This window comes from Manis pentadactyla, chromosome 9 (genome assembly GCF_030020395.1).
Source record: "Manis pentadactyla isolate mManPen7 chromosome 9, mManPen7.hap1, whole genome shotgun sequence".
Classification (NCBI taxonomy): Eukaryota; Metazoa; Chordata; class Mammalia; order Pholidota; family Manidae; genus Manis; species Manis pentadactyla.
Window position 1 is genome coordinate 48,041,360 of NC_080027.1, and position 25,797 is coordinate 48,067,156.

General features: G+C 43.4%; 1 protein-coding gene across 2 annotated transcripts; it reads right to left on the reverse strand.

Annotated features, from left to right (window-relative positions):
- Positions 1 to 1,348: 1,348 nt before the first annotated feature.
- OVCH2 (ovochymase 2) lies at positions 1,349 to 25,357 on the reverse strand. Of its 2 annotated transcripts, none has more exons than XM_057507315.1 (15): positions 25,232 to 25,357; positions 23,109 to 23,218; positions 22,380 to 22,471; positions 12,693 to 12,865; positions 12,232 to 12,327; positions 11,868 to 12,019; positions 11,026 to 11,215; positions 9,737 to 9,760; positions 8,153 to 8,243; positions 7,942 to 8,066; positions 7,076 to 7,216; positions 6,578 to 6,708; positions 4,488 to 4,584; positions 3,840 to 3,971; positions 1,349 to 2,724 (listed from the first exon to the last, which is right to left on the reverse strand). In XM_057507315.1, the coding sequence occupies exons 1-15, from the start codon at positions 25,317 to 25,319 to the stop codon at positions 2,663 to 2,665; spliced, it is 1,704 nt and encodes a 567-aa protein (XP_057363298.1). In that variant the 5' UTR covers positions 25,320 to 25,357; the 3' UTR covers positions 1,349 to 2,662. The 2 variants fall into 2 exon arrangements, with proteins under 2 accessions (XP_057363298.1, XP_057363297.1); XM_057507314.1 differs by having other exon boundaries at positions 3,819 to 3,971.
- Positions 25,358 to 25,797: the final 440 nt, after the last annotated feature.

Genomic DNA, 25,797 nt, shown 5'->3' on the forward strand with positions numbered 1-25,797 from the left:
AACATAGAGTTTTAGCAGGGGGGTTTCCTTGCATGTAGTTACATTGCTCTGACTGCAAATATTCCGCCCTGCCCCCTCCAGAGGCCCTCACCCTACTCTGACTACATCCATGGTCCCTGTCTCAATACTATTCACCTGGACTGTGCTTCCTGCGTTGACTCTTTCTCCATCCTCACACTCCCAAATTTACCACCAAAAAGTGCTGCTTTGATTATGTTACTCCCCTAACCAAAACCCTCCAAGGATTTCCCAAAGTGTAGAGAATAATGGTGACATCCTACTTATCCTATGGGCCCAGATCAAACACAAGCTTCCTAATCACCTCATCCAGAAGTTATTTCAACCTTTTTTTGTATTATGGTTTTCGGTACACTTTTTTCTTTTGTTGTGAATTTTATTGAAGTATAACATACACACAGAAAAATACTCAAGTAATAAAGTAGCTTGAATGTATTTTCAAAAAGTATAACCAGAACCCAGATCAAGAAACAGATTTGCAGAATCCCAGAAGACCCACCAGAAGCCATTCCAGTCACTACCTCCCCAAAGGGTACTGTCTTGACATCTAACACTATGTATTAGTTTTGAATTATCTTAGTTTTATGTAAATGAAGTCATAGAGTATCTACTCTTTATTTGTATACCTAATTCATACACATAATGTTAATCATTAGGATATGCATTCCTGGAAGATAGGTACTATATTCTGTTCCTCTTTGATCCCTCCTCCCCACGCCCTGGGCTCTGTTATCGAGATTCCTACAGAGAAGACATCAAATGAGTATTAAGCCAAGATGAAGGATACCAACAACTGATTAATATAAGTGAAGGATCAACAGGTCTTCATGGTATACGTTTTTCACCTATTTTATAGATTTGTAAAATTTCAAAATAAAGAGTAAAGGACAAAATTGTTTATTGAATGACTTAAGCAACCCAGGGTAGCTGTGATATTTAAGACAGGACACATATTAAACTTTATTGTCCTTTTTAAGTTTTTACATGTTTTTGTATAAAAAGAAGAAGTCCTTAAAATAGATGTGAGTTCAGAGAGAGAAAACAGGAAGGTCCCTCTTATTGAGGTTTTATATCAAAAGTTATTCATGGGTCATTTTATTTTATTTACCAAATATCTAATTGACACCTACTGTGTTTTGGGCACTGTGGTGGGTCCTGGCATAAAATGATGAATAAATCTTGCCAAGTGCTGTAATGAGACTCCTTAGAAAATATTGTACTTGGTTTAGGGAGAGAAAAATGGCTTTGCCAAATGTACCACCATGGTGGCCGATGGAAGGGGCCACTGCAGATAGAACAGAAAGACTCAGACTGTTACCATCCCTTCTGCATTCTATGTGTCAGATAACCGGTAAAACTAAAAAAATACTTTTTAATTAAAAATAATGTGCTTAATTTTTCTCTTGACAATCAAAATGGCTAACTATAAAAGTTTCCCTACCTCCACCCTCTACCTGCTCCCTCACATTTTCCTCATGGTGCAGGTGCCGCATGGCACGTGTGTGCCATGGATGTCACAGGGGAAACAAGGAAGAGGGAAATGCCAGTACCTCCCAGTGCTCATTGACATTAAAACACAGTGGCATACTCACTTTGTCAGTGGCTGGACCTTGTGAGTCAGACCACAGTCTGGCACACTATTTAGCCATTCCCACCAAATGAATCACATGAGATGGGGATTTTGATTTTATGACTGGAAATACTTCAGTGTTGCTTTGAGCAAAAGGGACAGTGACCACGGCCCATACAGTCCTGGTGGGTGGCTTTTTAATGTGTCAACTTATCTAGGCTCCAGCCCCCAGCTATTCGATCAAACATTAATCTAACTGTTACTGTGAAGGGATTTTGCAGAAGTAATAAAGGTCCCCAATCAGATGACTTCAGGTAAGGAAGCTCATCCTGGGTGAGCTGCGTGGGCCTGACTTAATTAGTTGAAAAGACCTTCAAGCAGCGCTGAGGTTTCCCCCAGAGAAGGAAGAAAGTCTGTCTATGGGGAGTAGCTTCAGCCCCTGGCTGTGGAATTCCAGGGTCCTGTGATCTTCCTGCTCTCTGATTGCCTGCCCTGGGGGTTTACTTGCTTAGTCCCCACCATCATGCAAGCCAATTCCTGTATGTTAGCTTGTTCAGCCTGCTGTAACAGAAGATATATCATTGACTGTGTGGCTTAGAAGAACATATCTTTATTGTGTCACAGTGCTGGAGGCTAGAAGTCTAAGATGAAGGTATTGGTAGTGTTGATTCTTTCTCAGGGTAGTGAGGGGCATCTGCACCATGCCTCTCCCCTTCTGGCAGTGTGCTGGCCGTCTTTGGCATTCCTTGGCTTATAGATGATGCATTACCCCAATCTCTGCTTTCACATTCATAAGACGTTCTCCTTCTGTATGTGTGTCTCTCTCTGCATCCAAATTTCCCCTTTTATAGGGCACCAGCCATATTGGATCAGGACCCACACTGATGACCTAATTTTAACTTGATTTTTAATTCTGTGAAGATGCTATCTCCAAATAAGTACACATTCTGGGGTACTAGTGGTTAGGACTCTGGCCTGCCTTTTTGGGGTGCTCTGTTTGAACCCTGGCTGATACACCTGTGTATACCTCTTGGTCACATTCCCCCAAACAGCTTACCAGAAGCCCTGGGTTCTTCAGATGGTGCTCCATGTCTCCAGAAACATAGGCTCATCCTCTGATCCGGAGATGTTTACATCTGGGTGTCAGCACAATACAGTTGTTCAGATCACACAAGGCCAGTGTTTTGGTCTTATCAGAAATTATTATTATTAGAATTCTGGGGTATCTCAGTCAGCTGGGCTATGGATGTTTTAACTGAAAAGTGAAGTACTTTAACTATATAACCTGTCTTTGCCAGAAGCAACTGCTTTCCACCTAATAAGAATGAACAATCTGAAAAACCCCTAACTAGCTTTATGGGATTTGGACAGAGGATGGTGGGTGTCGGGGCTTGAAAGGAAGCTGTGCAGTTCAAGTGTCTAGGAACTGGGGATTGGTGAAGATATTTCACATTTCTGAGCTTCTGTTATGAGTCACATACTCACTTGTGACCAAGCGTATCATACCCATTTAATCCTCACTCCATTCTTACAAGGCATGAATTAACCTCCCATTGTAAGGGTGAAGAAAACAAGTCTTAGATGACTCTTAGATCTCACATCTAGTAAGGGCAGGCCGAGATGCAGACATAGAGCTGATCCTCATTCTTTGTGGATTCCATACTTTTGAATTCACCTACACACTGACATTTATTTGTAACTCAAAACCAATCCTCATGGTGCTTTTCATGAAAATTTTAAGTCTCCTGATGCACGTATTCCTGGCTGCGGCCTAATGAGGCAACACTGCTCTTTTGTCTTTTCCATGGTCTGTTTTGTGCCTCTTTTTTTTTTGGTGTTATGCTTTTTGGTTGGTGATTTTCCTAAACCAAGTGCTGAAGTGCCATCTAGTGTTGCTAAGTGCAAGGAGGCTGTGTTGTGACTTTCGGAGAAAACGTGTGATAAGGGAAGCTTTGTTCAGGCAGGAGTTACAGTGGTACTAACTGTGAGTTTAATGTTATGAATCAACAATTCATATTAAACAATGTGACATTAAACAGAGATACACATAAAACCAGAGGCTCCGAGGACCCAACCCTGTATTTGCCCTGTGAGTAGTGGCTCAGCATTCACTGAGTGTTTGTGAACAACTCTCTAGAACAGTGACATCAAATAATGAGAAGCAACTTTGTGGGCTTACAGGCTGCCCTTTATTACCATGTTATGAGGATGAGAATTGGGACCCGAGGACTTGGTGCCTCTATCTTCTTACCTGTCTCAGGAATAAAGGAGACTGTAGCCTGAAAGCCTCTGAAGGTCACATTTTCGTCCGACTGGAAGCTGATGAACATCACACCAGAGGAGCTCAGCACAGGTGCGGGGGCAGCAAAGCCGCACAGCCGAGCTGGTGCAAGCCCAGTCCCGCAAGACACGGTCAAGCGCCCAGAGAACAGACGTGGCATGGATAGAAGGAAAAAGTTGTTTTTAGGTAACTGTTGAAAAATAAGCTTTTCTGGTGGATGTCAGATTCATTTTCAAAATACAAAGGCAGTTTCCTTCCTTTAATTATGCACTTAACCCCATCACCATTTTGATTCTGTTTATCTCCCAAATATTCCCACTAGGAATTGGTTCTGGCCACAGGGCTTATTTCAATGGCACTTTTCCCTTCTCACCCCTAGTTCACAGTAGGCCTCCCACATTTTCTGTTCAAAGGGTTCTTGGATTCCCCCTCTTACTCTTCCTACCCCTGATGTAGGAGCAGTGAAGTGGGGGGGGTGAGAGCATAGGGAGGAATAGAAGTGGTGCAGGGCAATGAGGGAAACTGGAGCCAGGTCCTTTTTATTCCCAAAAAGGATTCCCCCAGAGGACCAGATCTAAATGCAAACCAGGGAAACTGAGGCTCCAGGGTAACACACACCTATTTCCTTCTTTCTTTCCACATCCCTGTGCACTGCCACATAGTTGGAAGTGCAGTCTCCACCACTTTCTTCTATTTCCAGATTCTGAAAGGAAAGCTGAAAAGGCTCCACATTAGATCCAGGGTAAATAACAAATTACCTGATCTTTGATTAAGCAGAGAAATTTGGCTGTTCAACTTTCCCAACTTGCCCTTAGATGAGAAAGTTAAAGGCACTTTCACGAGTGGGTTAAATTACTTAGGAAAAGATGCTACAGGACAGGCTCCCAAACCTTCTGAGACATCAAAGCTACCAAATACAGGCTGAATGTAATGGTGGAAAACGTGCAAATATTTGAGCTCCCTAGAGCCCCCCACCCCCACCCCAGGAGGAGCAAAGAACAGTCTGAGTGAGTTGACAGCACTGGCCCACTGTGTTTGAAGAGAGAAGCAGTGGGAGACCGGGCTGATGAGGCAGGGGTGTAGGTTTTAAACCCAGGGGTGGAGCATGAGCACTTGGCAAAAGACACAGAGGACTCCATGGATAGGACAGAAGTGAAGGCAAACGATCATTAATGCAGAACCTAGGCATGGGGAGAAAGAAACATTCAGAAACAGGATTCATTCAAGCATTTCTTAAATGCTTATTATACTAGGACACTTTCTGAAAATAGACCCTTTTCTCTCTGAGTCTAATGGTATGTACGGTTATGACTTGTAATACTAATTTCCAAATTCCTATCTCAGAGGTGTCCTGCAAAATGATGCTGACACTGGCAGGGTGTGAGGACATCACATCACGGACGCACAGCACTTGGCACACATTGAGGAGATGGTTTGTATCACTTCTAGCTCTGACACGTTCAGTGTTCAACTAAATTTTGTCGTTTTCCCTCCTTCCCGAAATGTGCTCATCCTTAAATTTTATCCTCCATCCCTAATACCAAATCCACCTTAATTCTGCTCCCTCCTGAAATTCTTGCCTTGACTCTTAATTGGATTTCAGAAACTTACAAAGAGAAGATCTGTGCTTACATCTTCTCAGTCTTCCTTTCCCATTCATCGGTAAAACCCTTCTGATCTTGTTTCTGCTTCCAATGTCTGACCTAACTAGATATTTCAAACACCACCACTGCCACCTCCTCTCTCATTGCTCAACTGTCAACCCAGTCATTCCACTTTTTTATTGGGGACATGCTTGGTCTTCCTTCTCTGTAAGCTCTAATTTCATGCAGTATATCCAAACTATAGGCCACATCTTTTTGTGTGCTTGTTTTGTGTTTTAAATGAAAGCTCCATTCTCTGGACTGTTGTAATACACCGATTTGACTCTCCTGCTGGGTCTCAAGTCTCTTTTTGCCTCTTAAATGTATATATAAATATATATTGTTCCTCTCCCTTTGTTTTCCACTATGCTTCCTCTCCTCCATCTACTTTCTTGTTTTCAATTATTATTTTAAGAAAAAGACTTTTAAATGAATTCGTAGTTCCAACCTCGCTCTGACTGGAGCCTTACTTTCCACTGTGTAGTAACATCTCTGCAGATGGCCCACTAGTGTTTAATGAACAAGCAAACACACAAATGGCCACAAACACTTTAATCAAAAGCTGAACTAACTCTGTATCCTGACATTCAAAGCGCTCCATACTTTGACCTCCACGGTGCCTTCTACCTGCCTTTCCAGTACACCTATGACTACGCTGGTTCCTCCGTGCTTGGTCTGTCCCCTCCATGGAAGACCTGATGATTTGGGTCTTAATTGTCTTTGACTTTTACTAGCCACCACTTACAAAGTATTTAATTAACGAGGTAGGATCTCTTGTTTCTAGAAGGGACTGGAGACTGATGAAACAAGTTACCAGATACAGATTAAGGCGGCACTTCAATGAAAAGTGAAGTGTGCAACTGCCATCTAGTGGTAAGTGTGGGTAGTTACGGGGAAAGTAGACGTCTGCTGGTCTATTGTTCAAATATTTTATCAAGAGTCTGATGTGCCAGGTACCGGGGATACAGCAATGAATAAATCATATCAAAACCTCTGCCTCATGGTTTTTATGTCAGCTATTCTGTGGAGTTACCGTAGCAAAGTAAGGGTAAGCAGAGTCAGTACCTTAATCAGGTAACGTCTGGGGGCTTGAAAAACCCAGCTGCAGGCAGCCAGGTCGCTGTAGTTTTCAGGATAGTGCAGACTCTGTATGAGGCCTTCTTTAAAAAGGACAGTTAATGACCTGCAGCCTGCATCTGAAACACGAGGGAAAAGGGTCAAACAGTGGCATCACCCACGCGAGGAGGAATCTGCTCTGCTCTGCCCCGTCGCCACCAAATGGCCATGTGCGGAATCCTCAGGCAGAGCCAACAAGAAGGAAGTAGTTCACACCCTGATTTTCCAGGCCTCCCGAGGCCCCTCCACGCACTTGGGTGCATAATAACCACAAGTTAGCGGGAAGGAAGAAGGACCGCCTGCACCCCGCGCCTCACTGGCCTTGCGCCCCTCTCCCCGCTGGAGCACGCAGGCCCTGGGAGGGAGCTCCCAGTCCCTCACTTAATTCCTATGGGGCCTCAACTTCCAAACGGCCTGAAAAGTGTGTGACAAAAAAAAGGTTTTTACCAGGAAGGTAGTTTGGTTTAAGAGCTTTGTAGGTAAGATTAAACCCGGCTGCATAATCTGTGGCATCAGAGACGAACTGCAGCCTGACAGACCTGGAGCCGATAAGAACTGATGAAGCGACGCTTTCTCCACAGAACTTCCCTGCAATGGAACAGAGATTCTTTATTCGATGCCTAGAAAACAGCACCGTTTTCAAGACATCAAGAGAACTGAACTTGTCACGATATAGGGCAGAATTGTCTACACCAGGCTTTCCCAGACCTTGGCACTGCCGACACTGTGACCTGGAATGTTCTGTGTGTTCAGGCTGTCCTGCATATTGTAGGGTGCTTTGCAGCATCCCCGGTCTCAATTCTCTGGATGCTGGTAACACTTCCCCATTATGGCAACCAAAAATGCTTCTAAGAAATTGTCAGATGTCCCCAGGGGGGCAAAATCACTTCCTGTTAAGAACCACAGAAAGGCTACTCCACTTCAGTTTCTTATGTAATTAACCTTTGTCTCCCATTGGTATTTTCCTTCTCAGCAGGATGAGGCAGGTCAAGCTCCTCTTCCTGCCTAGGAAAGCAGGATTCTGAGATATGTCTAGATTGTATTCCTGAAGGGCTCCAGGGCTGGCAAATGAGTCTAGGAAACCTGGTTCCATGAGCAGCAGAGGCAGCAAATGGAATGCGCTGTGGCCTTACAACCATCACACAGGCTCCGATTTAATTCCTTTCCAGGGTGCTGGGTGGAGTCCCCTGAGTCTCAAAATCGGAGACAGGAAGTGTAGTGTTAACAGATGCTCCTGTGCCAGACACCCCGTAACCAGCCCCCGGAAGCCCTCCTGGCGCTGGTGTCGTTTGTCAGTGTGCACAGCCACTCACCAATGAGCCTGTCTTCTGAAGAGTACATCGCCAGGTAACTGTGGTGACAGGACTCTGCATCCAAGTGGGAAAGGCTGAGTAACAGGTGCATTTTCTCTGGCACCAGCAGGGTCCAGACACACAGTCTGCAGGCAGATGCATCGAGAGGATGTTACCTCTGTGCAGTCAGCCTGGAGCTGGGAGTCAGGGGGGTGGCAGAGGGGCTACTCACTGCTGGCTCTTATAAGAGGCGTAGGGGCTTTCTGGGAAGTGCAGCTGCCCCTCAGACCCGCCGATTCCACCATCCTGCTCACTGCATGGGGCTAGGGGGGGGCAGCCCAGGGATCAGGGGTGGCGAGCCACAGCAGCCTCTCCTTCCAGCACCTGTACAGACACTGGGACCGCCTGGTTCTCCTTCATGCGCCCTTCCTTTCTTCACGAAATCTTTCCCTGCCTTGGGTGCTGTAACGCCTTATTCTTTTTTGTTCCTTTTAGATCCTGCTTAACCTCGAGACTCTGATTTCTTCTCCTTCATTCTTCTGTCTCTGACCCCATAACCGCGTTCTGTACCAGTCCCAGTCACACCCTCCGCGTGCACGATTATTGCTGCATTTCTCGACTTAGGACCTAATTTGTCGATCCGCTTCTGGTTCGATCCCTCTGATACGCCTCTTTCTTGGCCTCTCTCGCCCTAAGCCTTGGCTCCACCCTGGCATTCTCCCTCTCCCTCACCAGCTTCATCTCCGTGGCTGCCATGCTCTAAGCCTTCTTGATTCTAATCCCTCCTTATCATTCTCTGGCTTTGCCCTAGGTCAGGCCTTCACTTCTTGTCTCTAGAATTAATGCACAATCTCATAAATATGCCTTGGAGTATTCCCCCCTCCAATTTATCTCCTGTGTGCTATCCTTATCCACTGAAATATAACTCTAATCTACTTACCTGATAAATCACCTTTTCTGATTGGCACTCAAAGTTTCCAGCTCAAGTTATCTTTCTAGTCTCCCTCATAAAGCCCCATCACACATCCTACACTTCAGCTGCTTGACTGACTTACTGGTCCCTGTCAACCCTACATTTTTCCTCTCCAGCCTTCAGTAGCCATCCTTTGAGAAGGATAATTCCTTGAGCTTGGCTCTGTTTCTTCACTTGAATCTCATTTTCACCTGAGAAAATCCTACTCATCCTTGGTCCTTAGGGTTCAGCTTAAAAGATGTCTGTGCTCCCTTTGCTTTCTCCCCCCCAGCTAGAAGCAGCCACACACTCCTCTGCATTCTCAGGGTGCTCCTTCTCCACACTGCTCTTTGTGACTGTTCCATAGATACATGGAACCACCAGAGATTGGAGCTAAAGACACCATAGCGACCATCTAATTCAAACTCTTTTCTTTATGGAAGAAGGAAACTGAGTTCCGGAGCTAGGAGGGACTTTGCCCAAACACACACAGTGAGCTCTCTGCAGATTTGCAGTGCAGCGCTGAGGTAAGTCCCCTGGATCAGGAAGGACACTGTCAGGATCTGCTGCCTCACCTTCCCCCCGCGAGCCTCAGATTCAGAGCTAGAGTTTAGCCAATGTTTGCTGAATTGAGAGGCAGCTCTGGATTGACAAGAAGTGGGGTGGGATGGCACCTGTGGCTCTGGGTGCAAGGGAGGCCCTGACTGACAGGGAATGACCATGGCTGTCCCAAGTGGTGGATATATATGTCGTGGGTGAGGAGAGCTCTAGCAGGGGAACACTTGCTGAGAAAGGGAACTGATATTTAGAAATGCTAGATATTATTTCTTGCCCCTGGCAGAGCAGGCTGTGAGAAACACATACCTCTGGAGCTGTTTCTTTGCTTCCCTGAGAAAGAAAAAGAAAGATATTTGTGGGATTCAAGGTTTGTAAACAGTATTTCAAGAAGTTAGCATCTCCCTGGTTCAAAACTGCAGAGATTTTTAAGTCATATGCAGCTAATGAAAATCTAATCTGTGGAAAGAAGTAAAGGGATGCCTTGGCAAAGCAAGAAAGCATCCTCAGTGTTTCAAGGCCGTATCGCTCTCTTTATTAAGTGGACTGATTAAGAAACTGGACATAATTAGCTTGGAGGTCACACAAAGCAAGAAGAGGTCGTCTAGCCTACCCCTGTCATTTTTCATGAGAAAAGGGAGACTGGAGTTGGAAATAACTTGCCTCCAACCACAAGAGAGTTGCTGGGATAGCTCTGACCTGAACTGAGGGCTAGGATACCTTGCCCCTCAGGAGACAATGTCTGGAGAAATTCTTGGTTGTCACAACTGGGGGAGAGGGGTGCCACTGGCATCTAGTGGGTAGGGGCCATGGGTACTTCTAAGCAACCTGCAGTGCACAGGACAGCCCCTGCGCATACTCTTGAGCCCATATTCTTGAGAACAAACCCGAGCTGTTACTGAGCTCATTTGAATTAACTTCTTTGGCAAAGAATAGAAAACCCATTGAGCTGGAAGCCACCAGTTAAGAAACAATTAAATTGGATTGGAGGCAGAAAGGAAGTTTCAATGAACTCGCTGGTCAGTCTAGTAGAAGGGTATATGTAGACTCTGGCCCTTTGAGACTTGGGGCACCTGGATCTGTGCCAGGCCTCCTCCACCACAGCATCACCAACATTTTGGGCTGGATCATTCTTAGTGGCAGGGGCTGTCCTATGCACTGCAGGGTGCTTAGAAGTACCCACGGCCCCTACCTACTAGATGCCAGTGGCACCTCTCTCCCCCAGTTGTGACAACCAAGAATTTCTACAGACATTGTCTGATAAGGGGCAAAATTTTCCCTGATTGATACTAACACCCATGCTGTAGCCTGCTGAATCTTACCAGCACAGGTGAGAAGTAAGTGTGAGAACATACCGCCAGCTGGGATGGTTTCAAGTGCAGGCAAATCTAACGAAGTCTAGGATGTATGGATCCAGGTTTCACTGAATATGTGTATGCTGTACCACACCCCATATTTGACTCTTGCTTTAGATTAAATATCACAATCCTTATTTCCTACAGTAAGAGCAGAAGCAGGACCTGCCTGCCCAGTTGTCCTGACCTGCCTAGATGCCATTCATGCCCTTGTTCCTCAACCTTACGCACTGGCTTCATTACCAGTTTGGATATGTTCATGGATCCAAGGAAGCACTTTACTAAGATTTGTGAAGATCCCAGGGGATCCTTGATCATCTTTCTGCACATTGTTTCTCCAGCCTCTACCACAGCCCAAACCCCAGGAGGTCACACCGGCCAGAGTCCAAGCCCCTTTCTTATTCCGGCACATGAGAGAACCTCCTGAATCTCCCTGTGGGGGGAAAAGCCTCTGTTACCAGCACTGGCAGCATCCGTGCCCCCAAAGTGCTCCCTCTTTCCCCCCACAAAGAGGCAAAGTGGGGGCCAGTGACATTTCTGCACTTCTAATAAAGTTGGACACGGGAGCCCTGGGAGCACAGCCAAGCACAGTCCACCCTCAAATATCCCTGGAGCCTGTCAGTTTGCCTCCTTCTTCCCCTTCCTGGGCTCCCAGCAAATATCAGACTTGCTTCCTCCTCCTGCCCCATCCTGCAGACCTGGAGAAGTCCTGCCCGGTAGTAAAACTGACCTCTGGTGTCTTGGTCAGCAGAAGAATAGAGGGCAAATAAAGTTCCCATTATCCACAAACTGGAAACCTCTCAGTGGGAAAGAGCCAGTCATTCTTCAGGGATGGAGAACCCTGGGCTCATTCTTAGCATTTCCTGCGTTATTTGGTCTTTTGGAAAATTTTGGTATTTCAGAAGACCTCCTCTGAATTCATACTCCCTAGTAAAAACAGGTTGTGTCAACAATCCCTCTATTTTGGCTTGATCTCTCCTGTCACTTGCCCCTTCTCTTGAGTCCCACCTTCTACTCCGGCCTTCTTTCAGCCCCTCGTGCGAAGACAAAGCTGAGGGAAGCCCTGCCTGGCACAGTCCACCTACCTGACAGGCGTCTCTCCCTCCATCGGGGAAGCCTGTGCAGAGAAAGGTCCGTCCACTGATGGGTTTCTTCAGTGTTAACAGAGCTGCCAGACATTCCTCCTGGGTCAAAATGGGTAGGTTCACTTGCTGCAGGACTTGCGGGAGCATGCCGTCTGGGAAACAGAGAGGACGGCCCCAGCAGGGCACCTTTCACCCTTTCTGGGCTGTGTCTTTTGGAAAGACCTGAATTTCTAAGTACAATGTGATATTCTCTATTTTTTTTAATGTTTACACAATTGTTTTAAACATTAGATTAAAAATTCTGTTTTCTGACTCCCCACCAGAAAGTTCGACATCTGATTAAGAGGAGCATAAAAGTTCTCACCTTCAGCCAAGCGGCCCCAGCCTGCAGTTGTACAAATGAACCCAGCTTCAAATTGTTCCCCAGGCTCTGGAAGACATACGGGCCCCACAGACTGGCCTGGAGGAAACAGCCAAGCAGGGCTTGTCTCACCAATGGAGGAGGAGGCGCTATAAACCACTCACCAATGAGCATTCAGGGGGCTCCCCAAAGACCTTATGAGTTGTGACAGCTCTGCCTAGCACCTCCAGGGGACACTTGTCAGATAAAGGAAAATCCTCTTCTGATTCCACACAATCTTATATCTGACACCACAAGCAAAAAGGTCTCAGGTAAAGGACACTCCACCCAAAATCCCTATCTTGAAGGCTATGACCCAGAACTGTTGGGCATATGCTATAGAATGCACTATTGGGAACACGCTAGGGAACAGAAGCAGTGGAGAACAGGGGATAGACAATTCAGAGTGAGCCACAAGTGTTTACCGAAATGAAAGGTGCCAGCCATCTTCAAAAGAGCGATATCATAGTCCATTGGCTTCTTGGTGGAGAAATATGGGTGTATGATGATGGTGTCCGTGGTGAGGACTTGTTCCCCCGGCTCTGTGCGGCTCAAGTCATGTTCTCCAGCAGTAACATTCAGAACCGATGCAGGATTTCTATGGAGAAGCAGCAGTAAAGTGGATAGATTTCACTGAGCCTCTGAGGACAGTTGTGCTGGTTGACAGGAGTTGTGGTATCTCTGCCTAGCACCAAAAAGGCCTCTGGCCTCTTCAAAATGACATGTGGGATAATGTGGGGTGTGAGGTAGTTGAACAAAGAAAGCAAGAATGATTCCTACATTACCAACAAAATGCAGAGTCCCCAGTTTGAGCGAAGGACTAGTAAAGAGTGGCCTCAAATGGAACAGGTGACAAGACAAACTGGATACTTTGCAGTATTATTTGTAAAATGTCTAAAGATGTATATAGGGGTAATTCAGGGGTCTAGTCAGAGCTATAGTGACTTTATTCAGCTGCCTACGTGGTTGGCCTGGCCTGAATATCAATGAGATCATTCAGTAATGATTTGTGATTATTAAATTAACTGATTAAAGTACACTACATATGCTGCCTTAATGTCAGAGATCTAAAGCCTGATGTATCTTATGAAAGACATATTAGCACCCCAACTCTAATATCCCAGGGAGTATGCAACTCTCAGGGCTTTGGGACTGATTATGACAATAGGAGGAGGGGTCTCCTCCTTTCCTCCTTTATGTTTGTAATTTAGGGACTCAGAATGACATGGGAAAAAACCACTGTATTCCCCTTCATCCTGCAGCAAGGTTGTCCAAAAGGAACTTGGTAGGTTGCCTTGAGGTGAATTGAGAGCTTTGCGCTTGCCGTCATTTGAGACCCTTCATTCCCAGAAGTGATAATTTTATGTAAAATTGGAAAGGCATAATTTTCTCTTGATACACTTCCCCAACTCTTAGTTGTATTAGGTACTTAACCTAGTACACAGCATCTCTCTAGCCTAACCACCTGCTACATTGCAGTGAAATTATTAGTTGACTCTTCTTTAAGGACTGTCAACTCGCTGGGTACAGGAGTGTGTTTTACTCATCTTTGCATCTTTGGTACCCACCAGTGTCCAGCACCAAGTAAATATCCAGGAGACATTTACAGACTTGAAATGAAAGGGGGCAAACAGGAGACATGATCTTTTTTTTTTTTTTTTTTTTTTTGTGAGGGCATCTCTCATATTTATTGATCAAATGGTTGTTAACGACAATAAAATTCTGTATAGGGGAGTCAATGCTCAATGCACAATCATTAATCCACCCCAAGCCTAATTTTTGTCAGTCTCCAATCTTCTGAGGCATAACAAACAAGTTTTTACATGTAGAACAAATTCTTACATAATGAATAAGTTACATAGTGAACAGTACAAGGGCAGTCATCACAGAAACTTTCGGTTTTGCTCATGCATTATGAACTCTAAACAGGCAGTTCAAATATGAATACTCATTTGGTTTTTATACTTGATTTATATGTGGATACCACATTTCTCTCTTTATTATTATTATTTTTAATAAAATGCTGAAGTGGTAGGTAGATACAAGATAAAGGTAGAAAACATAGTTTAGTGTTGTAAGAGAGCACATGTAGATGATCAGGTGTGTGCCTGTAGACTATGTGTTAATCCAAGCTAGACCAGGGCAATAAAACATCCACATATGCAGAAGATTTCTCTCAGAACGGGGGGGTGAGGTTCTAAGCCTCACCTCTGTTGATCCCCAATTTCTCACCTGATGGCCCCACTGCGACTGTGCCTGTCTTAGGTTGTTCCTCCCTTGAGGAATCTTACCCGTCTCTGGCTAACCAGTCATCTTCCGGGGCCATACAGGGAAATGTGAAGTTGGTAAGTGAGAGAGAAGCCTTATTGTTTGAAAAAGTTAGCTTTTTACTTCTTTGCATATTTATGCCCTGTGGCTTCTATGCCCAGCATTTGTCTTGAGGTATCTTTACCACTTGGAAGAATTATGATACTCGGTAAATTTGATATGAGGCACAAATTCTATTTAAGGGTTGTAATTAGGAGGGAAGAAGAAAAGCTATAGAAGTAGCAGGCGGAAGAAAACATGGGAAGATTGATTATTTCTTTGACATATCTTCTTGTAGAGTAACTTCAGCATGTATAGGTTTTAAGCTACTACTTAAATTGCACACACACATTAACATAATAGGAGTATAGTTACATAACCAAAGCATACCTGTAATTACCAGCCATCTCCAGTGAAACCAAGAAAACCAGTTAGGCACCTTAGGCATTTGTGAAAACTTATCTATGATATGGTGGATATTGTCCAACTGAACTTGAACAGTCTGAGAGAAATCAGACAAATTAAAACAACCCATTCCTGGGGACTGTTCACATGCCATATGTTCTTTTAACAGTAAATAGTTTGTAGTTGTAAGACTTTGGAGCGCTACAATTTGCACTTCTCCAAATTCTTGGTTGAGTTCCAACAGTATAGATCCAGTCCAATTTTGTTGTTTTACTGTATGCACAGGCCAGCTTCGATACCTCCTTCCTCATTCCCATGGCAAGTCCAGGAACTGGTGGGATGAGTGCATCTACAGCTGTAGCAGTGCATGGATCTTTGTTGGGGTTTTTTGATGATCATCTTCTGGCATGAGTCTTCCAGAGAGTGCAGATGTTGGAAGTTCTTTTTCATATCGTATCTTAGTTCATTTTCGGGGTAGCCCAATTAGGCTTTGATCCTCTGTATAAACACAAACAGACCCTTTGCCTACACTTTTATATGCCCTTTATACCCTTGTGTAGAACTCGTTGGAGGTTACCACACAGGAACTGCCTTTTTTTTTTTTTTTTTTTTTGCTATCACTAATCTACACTTACATGACGAATATTATGTTTACTAGGCTCTCCCCTATACCAGGTCTCCCCTATAAACCCCTTTACAGTCACTGTCCATCAGCATAGCAAAATGTTGTAGAATCACTACTTGCCTTCTCTGTGTTGTACAGCCCTCCCTTTTCTCCTACCCCCCCAATGCATGTTAATCTTAATACCCCCCTACTTCTCCCCCCCTTATCCCTCCCTACCCACCCATCCTCCCCAGTCCCTTTCCCTTTGGTACCTGTTAGTCCATTCTTGAGTTCTGTGATTCTGCTGCTGTTTTGTTCCTTCAGTTTTTCCTTTGTTCTTATATTCCACAGATAAGTGAAATCATTTGGTATTTCTCTTTCTCCACTTGGCTTGTTTCACTGAGCATAATACCCTCCAGCTCCATCCATGTTGCTGCAAATGATTGGATTTGCCCTTTTCTTATGGCTGAGTAGTATTCCATTGTGTATATGTACCACATCTTCTTTATCCATTCATCTATTGATGGACATTTAGGTTGCTTCCAATTCTTGGCTATTGTAAATAGTGCTGCAATAAACATAGGGGTGCATCTGTCTTTCTCAAACTTGATTGCTGCGTTCTTAGGGTAAATTCCTAGGAGTGGAATTCCTGGGTCAAATGGTAAGTCTGTTTTGAGCATTTTGATGTACCTCCATACTGCTTTCCACAATGGTTGAACTAACTTACATTCCCACCAGCAGTGTAGGAGGGTTCCCCTTTCTCCACAGCCTCGCCAACATTTGTTGTTGTTTGTCTTTTGGATGGCAGCCATCCTTACTGGTGTGAGGTGATACCTCATTGTAGTTTTAATTTGCATTTCTCTGATAATTAGCGATGTGGAGCATCTTTTCATGTGTCTGTTGGCCATCTGTATTTCTTTTTTGGAGAACTGTCTGTTCAGTTCCTCTGCCCATTTTTTAATTGGGTTATTTGTTTTTTGTTTGTTGAGGCGTGAGAGCTCCTTATATATTCTGGATGTCAAGCCTTTATCGGATGTGTCATTTTCAAATATATTCTCCCATACTGTAGGGATCCTTCTTGTTCTATTGATGGTGTCTTTTGCTGTACAGAAGCTTTTCAGCTTAATATAGTCCCACTTACTCATTTTTGCTGTTGTTTTCCTTGCCCAGGGAGATATGTTCAAGAAGAGGTCACTCATGTTTATGTCTAAGAGGTTTGTGCCTATGTTTTCTTCCAAGAGTTTAATGGTTTCATGGCTTACATTCAGGTCTTTGATCCATTTTGAGTTTACTTTTGTATATGGGGTTAGACAATGGTCCAGTTTCATTCTCCTACATGTAGCTGTCCAGTTTTGCCAGCACCACCTGTTGAAGAGACTGTCATTTGGCCATTGTATGTCCATGGCTCCTTTATCAAATATTAATTGACCATATATGTCTGGGTTAATGTCTGGATTCTCTAGTCTGTTCCATTGGTCTGTGGCTCTGCTCTTGTGCCAGTACCAAATTGTCTTGATTACTATGGCTTTATAGTAGAGCTTGAAGTTGGAGAGTGAGATCCCCCCTACTTTATTCTTCTTTCTCAGGATTGCTTTGGCTATTCGGGGTCTTTGGTGTTTCCATATGAATTTTTGAATTATTTGTTCCAGTTCATTGAAGAATGTTGCTGGTAGTTTCATAGGGATTGCATCAAATCTGTATATTGCTTTGGGCAGGATGGCCATTTTGACGATATTAATTCTTCCTAGCCACGAGCATGGGATGAGTTTCCATCTGTTAGTGTCCCCTTTAATTTCTCTTAAGAGTGACTTGTAGTTTTCAGAGTATAAGTCTTTCACTTCTTTGGTTAGGTTTATTCCTAGGTATTTTATTTTTTTTGATGCAATTGTGAATGGAGTTGTTTTCCTGATTTCTCTTTCTGTTGGTTCATTGTTGGTATATAGGAAAGCCACAGATTTCTGTGTGTTGATTTTGTATCCTGCAACTTTGCTGTATTCCGATATCAGTTCTAGTAGTTCTGGGGTGGAGTCTTTAGGGTTTTTTATGTACAGTATCATGTCATCTGCAAATAGTGACAGTTTGACTTCTTCTTTGCCAATCTGGATTCCTTGTATTTTTTTGTTTTTTCTGATTGCCGTGGCTAGGACCTCCAGTACTATGTTAAATAACAGTGGGGAGAGTGGGCATCCCTGTCTAGTTCCCGATCTCAGAGGAAATGCTTTCAGCTTCTCGCTGTTCAATATAATGTTGGCTGTGGGTTTATCATAGATGGCCTTTATTATGTTGAGGTACTTGCCCTCTATTCCCATTTTGCTGAGGGTTTTTAACATGAATGGATGTTGAACTTTGTCAAATGCTTTTTCAGCATCTATGGAGATGATCATGTGGTTTTTGTCTTTCTTTTTGTTGATGTGGTGGATGATGTTGATGGACTTTCGAATGTTGTACCATCCTTGCATCCCTAGAATGAATCCCACTTGGTCATGGTGTATGATCCTTTTGATGTATTTTTGAATTCGGTTTGCTAATATTTTGTTGAGTATTTTTGCATCTACGTTCATCAGGGATATTGGTCTGTAGTTTTCTTTTTTGGTGGGGTCTTTGCCTTGTTTTGGTATTAGGGTGATGTTAGCTTCATAGAATGAGTTTGGGAGTATCCCCTCCTCCTCTATTTTTTGGAAAACTTTAAAGAGAATGGGTATTATGTCTTCCCTGTATGTCTGATAAAATTCCGAGGTAAATCCATCTGGCCCGGGGGTTTTGTTCTTTGGTAGTTTTTTGATTACCTCTTCAATTTCGTTGCTGGTAATTGGTCTGTTTAGATTTTATGTTTCTTCCTGGGTCAATCTTGGAAGGTTATATTTTTCTAGGAAGTTGTCCATTTCTCCTAGGTTTCCCAGCTTGTTAGCATATAGGTTTTCATAGTATTCTCCAATAATTCTTTGCATTTCCGTGGGGTCCGTCGTGATTTTTCCTTTCTCGTTTCTGATACTGTTGATTTGTGTTGACTCTCTTTTCTTCTTAATAAGTCTGGCTAGAGGCTTATCTATTTTGTTTATTTTCTCGAAGAACCAGCTCTTGGTTTCATTGATTTTTGCTATTGTTTTATTCTTCTCAATTTTATTTATTTCTTCTCTGATCTTTATTATGTCCCTCCTTCTGCTGACCTTAGGCCTCATCTGTTCTTCTTTTTCCAATTTCGATAATTGTGACATTAGACCATTCATTTGGGATTGCTCTTCCTTTTTTAAATATGCTTGGATTGCTATATACTTTCCTCTTAAGACTGCTTTTGCTGTGTCCCACAGAAGTTGGGGCTTAGTGTTGTTGTTGTTGTCATTTGTTTCCATATATTGCTGGATCTCCATTTTGATTTGGTCATTGATCCATTGATTATTTAGGAGCGTGTTGTTAAGCCTCCATGTGTTTGTGAGCCTCTTTGCTTTCTTTGTACAGTTTATTTCTAGTTTTATGCCTTTGTGGTCTGAAAAGTTGGTTGGTAGGATTTCAATCTTTTGGAATTTTCTGAGGCTCTTTTTGTGGCCTAGTATGTGGTCTATTCTGGAGAATGTTCCATGTGCACTTGAGAAGAATGTATATCCCGCTGCTTTTGGATGTAGAGTTCTATAGATGTCTATTAGGTCCATCTGCTCTACTGTGTTGTTCAGTGCTTCCGTGTCCTTACTTATTTTCTGCCCAGTGGATCTATCCTTTGGGGTGAGTGGTGTGTTGAAGTCTCCTAGAATGAATGCATTGCAGTCTATTTCCCCCTTTAGTTCTGTTAGTATTTGTTTCACATATGCTGGTGCTCCTGTGTTGGGTGCATATATATTTAGAATGGTTATATCCTCTTGTTTGACTGAGCCCTTTATCATTATGTAGTGTCCTTCTTTATCTCTTGTTACTTTCTTTGTTTTGAAGTCTATTTTGTCTGATATTAGTACTGCAACCCCTGCTTTCTTCTCACTGTTGTTTGCTTGAAATATGTTTTTCCATCCCTTGACTTTTAGTCTGTACATGTCTTTGGGTTTGAGGTGAGTTTCTTGTAAGCAGCATATAGATGGGTCTTGCTTTTTTATCCATTCTGTTACTCTGTGTCTTTTGATTGGTACATTCAACCCATTAACATTTAGGGTGACTATTGAAAGATATGTACTTATTGCCATTGCAGGCTTTAAATTCGTGGTTACCAAAGGTTCAAGGTTAGCCTCTTTAGTATCTTACTGCCTAACTTAGCTCGCTTATTGAGCTGTTATATACACTGTCTGGCGATTCTTTTCTTCTCTCCCTTCTTGTTCCTCCTCCTCGATTCTTCATATGTTGGGTGTTTTGTGCTGTGCTCCTTCTAGGAGTGCTCCCATCTAGAGCAGTCCATGTAAGATGTTCTGTAGAGGTGGTTTGTGGAAAGCAAATTCCCTCAGCTTTTGTTTGTCTGGGAATTGTTTAATCCCACCGTCATATTTGAATGATAGTCGTGCTGGATACAGTATCCTTGGTTCAAGGCCCTTCTGTTTCATTGTATTAAATATATCATGCCATTCTCTTCTGGCCTGTAGGGTTTCTGTTGAGAAATCTGACGTTAGCCTGATGGGTTTCCCTTTATAGGTGACCTTTTTCTCTCTAGCTGCCTTTAACACTCTTTCCTTGTCCTTGATCTTTGCCATTTTAATTATTATGTGTCTTGGTGTTGCCCTTCTTGGATCCTTTCTGTTGGGGGTTCTGTGTATTTCCGTGGTCTGTTCGATTACTTCCTCCCCCAGTGTGGGGAAGTTTTCAGCAATTATTTCTTCTAAGATACTTTCCATCTCTTAGCCTCTCTCTTCTTCTTCTGGGACCCCTATAATACGGATATTGTTCCTTTTAGATTGGTCACACAGTTCTCTTAATATTGTTTCATTCCTGGAGATCCTTTTGTCTCTCTCTATGTCAGCTTCTATGCGTTCCTGTTCTCTGATTTCAATTCCATCAATGGCCTCTTGCATTCTATCCATTCTGCTTATAAACCCTTCCAGAGTTTGTTTCATGTCTGCGATCTCCTTTCTGGCATCTGTGATCTCTTTCCGGACTTCATCCCATTTTTCTTGCGTATTTCTCTGCATCTCTGTCAGCATGTTTATGATTCTTATTTTGAATTCTTTTTCAGGAAGACTGGTTAGGTCTGTCTCCTTCTCTGGTGTTGTCTCTGTGATCTTTGTCTGCCTGTAGCTTTGCCTTTTCATGGTGATAGGAATAGTCTGCAGAACTGGGACGAGTGACGGCTGGAAGGACTTCCTTTCTTGTTGGTTTGTGGCCCTCCTCTCCTGGGAGAGCAGCGGCCTCTAGTGGCTTGTGCTGCGCAGCTGTGCGCAGACAGGGCTTCTGCTTCCTGCCCGGCTGCTATGGAGTTAATCTCCGCTGTTGCTGTGGGCGTGGCCTGGCTCGGGCAGCTACTCCAAAATGGTGGAGTCGCGTTGGAGCAGGAGCTGCTGGGAGGCTATTTATCTCCGTAAGGGGCCTCCCTGCTCCCTGCAGCCCAGGGGTTAGGGTGCCCAGAGATCCCGGATTCCCTACCTCTGGATTAAGTGACCCACCCTGCCCCTTTAAGACTTCCAAAAAGCACCCACCAAAACAAAACAACGACCACAAAAAAAAACAAGAAAAAAATTTTTTTAATTTAAAAAAAAAAAAAATTTTTTAATTAAAAAAAAAAAAGGTGGTCGTTCGTTTTTCTTTATTCTCCGGTGCCAGCCTCAGGCCTCTGCTCACCGGTCTTTCTGCCCTGTTTCCCTAGTATTGGGGTCCCTGTCCCTTTAAGACTTCCAAAAAGCGCTCGCCAAAACAAAGCAGCAAAAAAGCAAAAAAAAAATAATGGTCTCGCGCTTTTCTTATGTCCTCTGTCGCCCAGCCTCCAGTGCCTGCTCACTGTTCTTGCTGCCCTGTTTTCCTAGTATCGAGCGCCCTGCACTCGGGCCCGGATGGCTGGGGCTGGGTGCTCGGCTGTCCTGGGCCCCGTCTCCCTCCTGCTCTGCCTGCTCTTCTCCCGCCGGGAGCTGGGGGGAGGGGCGCTCGGCTCCCGCGGGGCCGGGGCTTGTATCTTACCCCCTTCGCGAGGCGCTGGGTTCTCTCAGGTGCGGATGTGGTCTGGATATTGTCCTGTGTCCTCTGGTCTTTATTCTAGGAAGGGTTGTCTTTGTTATATTTTCATAGATATATGTTGTTTTGGAAGGAGATTTCCGCTGCTCTACTCACGCCGCCATCTTCCGCCCCTCAGGAGACATGATCTTGATTGCAGCCTAGTAAGTACCAAGAGCAGTGACAGCAACGGAAAATTTGGAGCAGGCGAGAAAGCAGATAACGGATGGCAGCTGTTAGATTGAAGTTCAGAGCAGCAGGATCAACAGGAAAGAAGACATGGGAGCTTTCCTCATGTTTTACCAGCCTTCCTTTACTTTCTTCCATCCATTTCTTAAATACATAATGAACTGGATGACTTTATTCACTGAAATTTAAAAAAACCAAAAGAAACTTTCACAAATATACCACTGTGATACTTTTTTTCTCACCTGGCTATAACTCTTTATAACTGCCAGTCATATTTAAGTAAACAAAGCATTCTACTTCTGCAAAGAATGTATGCTATCTACCAAGTTGGTTACCCCTGACAGGGTCACTGAGCCCTAATGGTGTTATGCAATTAAGATGTTCTCCCATTCAAGCATACATCATACAGTTTCATGTTTTAATAGAGTTATTGCTGCTGAGTTCAGGGGAGAAGAAGGGTAATTGGACATTCGTCCATGAGCTAGACCTCCCCTACCTGTTTGCAACGCAGTGAGCAGCTGTAATCACCCACTGTGGAGAGATGATGGTCCCACCACAGATATGCTTCTCTCTTCGTTTCAGAGACAACTAAAGTGCAAAGAGCTTAAATGGGAGCAAGTTAATGCCCTGGGTTTCCCCCAAAATTTTACTGAGCATATTCTGAAAAACAAACACTAAGTCTTTTCTACGCCACAGGAGAATCAGGAATTAGATTAAGACAGCATTTTTAGCACATTAGCTACTAAGTAGGCAGGGCTCTCGACTCTTCCCTGAGGGATCTTATGGTGTAGGTACAGAACGTACACCCCAAACATAAAGTAGACCTGTGGGTATGACACCCTTGACTTTCCCGGTCATCTTTATCACAAAATAAATGTTTTTAAAATATATTTATTTCATCAGAAAATTGTTTTTAAAATTGTAAAATTCGGGAAATTTTCAGCTTCTTGAGGTGAGATTTTTGTCTTAGAGGCTGAAAGTTTAGGTTGGCATTTCCAGTTGTTGGAGCAAGCCAGTAGTGCATGGGACCTTCCCTGGTTCTAAGCACACCTTTCCTGGGACTCCGCTGATGCACATCATAAGGGACTTGGATCCTTGCACACTCATGAGCTCTGTGGCAATGAGCAAGGCAGAATGCAATGGGCCGAGGAGCAGCGTGTGTTTCTGAGAGATCCAGTCCTGAGGCAGTTCCTAGTCCACCACTAGAAAATGTTCTGAGCGTTACCTGCCAGGGGTAAGAGCCCTTTTCCACTTGGCTTCCCCCAACAATGCGACTGAGAAGGTTAAAGTAACTCCAAGGCTGTGCCTTCACCAGACTCCGCCCACAGGTGGGAGCTGGGAAAAAGGAAAGACAAAAATTTAGGACTGAGGAGTACAGGAAACTTTTCTGAGCACACAAAAACTGTATAACGTGGAACATGAAGGAAGATTACAAAATGGATTTAAGCTAAGTGTGGGATTTACTGTGATCGCAGTACATGGTATTGTTCAGCTTTTGTCACGTGGAACAGGCCTACCATGAAGAGACCTTTTCTGATCTGAAGATTCAGGGCCTCAGAGGTACATCTCCACTGGGTCAGCAGGAATGTAGCCCCTTTTGGGTCTGAGCAATCTGGCCCCTGAGAGGCCCCTCCTAGCACTCTGTATTTCCATGGCATTTACCATATGCCATTTATGGTTATTTCTATGTCTTTTAACCCAGCTAGACTGTGGGCTCCTCAGAGATAGGAAATTAATCTTAGAAATACCTGTATCTACACCATTTAGCACAGTTCCTGATGTATGGAAGTTGCTCAGTTAATTGGTTGTATGGATGTCATAGTCTACCTTAGACTGTAATTCTAAGTGTTCATCTTTTCCACTGCTCAGCCCCAGGATATTGGGTCTAGTTCTCTTTGAAGGCAGAAAAGTGGTAGGTTGTTCAAGGAGAGTGGAGTGGAGAGAAGACAGTGTCCTGATTCACACACAAGTGTGGGGTTGAGTAATGGAAGAAAGAACTGTTTCCTCTTTGCAGACAAGACTTTACCCTTAAAAAGGTTCCCTTTACTTATTTATCCACAGTGGGTTTTTGACTCCTCAGCTGGAAGATGGGCTAGATTAAAGATGATTATGGCTGCCTGGTAATTCAAGGATGACATATCTTTTGTTATTGCAGATCATTCTTTTTGGTGTGTTTTCTGGGAGGGCCCAGAAAGCCCTGCATTGTAATTGCTCCACTTCTTTACCTCGCTGAATCCTCTACTCCTTATTCTTCAGCTCAGAGGTCACCTCAACTGAGAAGACTTCCTTAATTTCCTCAAACTGTGTTAAGTGTCTCTCCTCTGTACTGTGTGATATTCTTTCTTCTCCCCTTTTGCAGTTTCTGCCATGCAGTATTGTGACAGTGAAATGTTTGTCTCCCTCATTGGACTACAAACTACTTGAAGAGAAAAAAGCCTTAATTTTATTCATCTCTGTATTTCCAAGGTTTAGTACAATTCCTAGCATACATAGATGTTTAGGAAAGTTGGATGGATGAACAAATGGTTTTTCATGAGAGCAAATACTTGAGAGCTAAACTATTTAGATTAATATAGTAAAATATATGAAGCTTTTCCAAGTGAGTTATTTAATCCCTATTTTGTGCCTGTGAATCAAGGACTATTACCCCCACATCACAGATGAGAAAAATGAAGAACCAAAGAGATACACAGCAACTTAATGGGAAAGCATGGCTGTAACACTAAGCTTTTTGATTCTTAGCCCAGTGCGGGTATGACATTGGCTCAAAAGCTTATTTTCTGTTTCAATTGAATAAATCACATTTGCCTTACACACACAATTTACTATTTCCCAAATTCACTGAAGCAAAGACAGAAAACATGCTGATTCTCAGGGCTGGCACAAATCTGACTATGCAAGCTTGCCAAAAATTGTTCTCAGCCTATGTTTCTTGAGAAAAAAAGACCATTTATAATACACTCTCATGAACTTGCTTCACATTTCCCAGTAAGATAATTTTCCAAAAGACTACAAATGCTTCCAAATTTATGTTGATTTCTAGACTTGCTCCATGATTTGCTCCATGAAAGGGGATGGATTGTATAATGTGTCCAAATAAGGGAACAACCCCAGTTTTCTCCGGATCAATGCAACTTGTCCAAGTTGTATTCCATCAATATTGTATCCAGTTTCATATGCAGATTACAGGAGAGAAGGCCAAAATAAATACATGGAAAGCAATATGATCTCCAAAATATATTTGTTTCTCCTATTCTCCCAAAGGAATATGAAGTAGAATTGTGATGCCCATTGCCAGCAAAGGTTATCCTCAGACAAAGGTAGTTATAGAGTTCACTTGACACTTACCTTTGGGGAGAGAAAGAGTTGCAGATTTACCTTGTTCCATGCAGATCATTCCAAGTAGTAAAATCAGTTTATTCTTGCTCAAAGGCATTTTGAGACTACTCTCAAGTGTTCTTTCCTGAAATTGTAGAGACTAAAGAAAACCAAAATGGAAAGTCTTGTAAGATGAGCAATAAGCCAATTTAAAAGAAAGTTATTCATTAACCAAGACTTGAGGCATTCAACCACATGCATATGATGTTTCTGAATGTGGTTTCTTGCAAAGACCTTTGCAAGATGTAGGGAGTCAACCACAGAAGCCTAGTCTTGACCAAGCAATATTACATGTCCCATTACACCCACATCAATGCATTGCTTCCCCCAGAGTCTATCTGATGAGCCAAGTGGTTGGTGTTTCATTTATAAATATTACTGCTTTGTTAGTACAGGTTACCACTTTCTACAAAAGGATTGAATACCAAAGGTATCCCCATTCGCAAGGTGATACTTTCTTACATGCTTGCAAACAACCCATCAGAATATGCTAACACATTTTTCTTTCTCTTGTTTTCCAAATGCAAATGGATGGC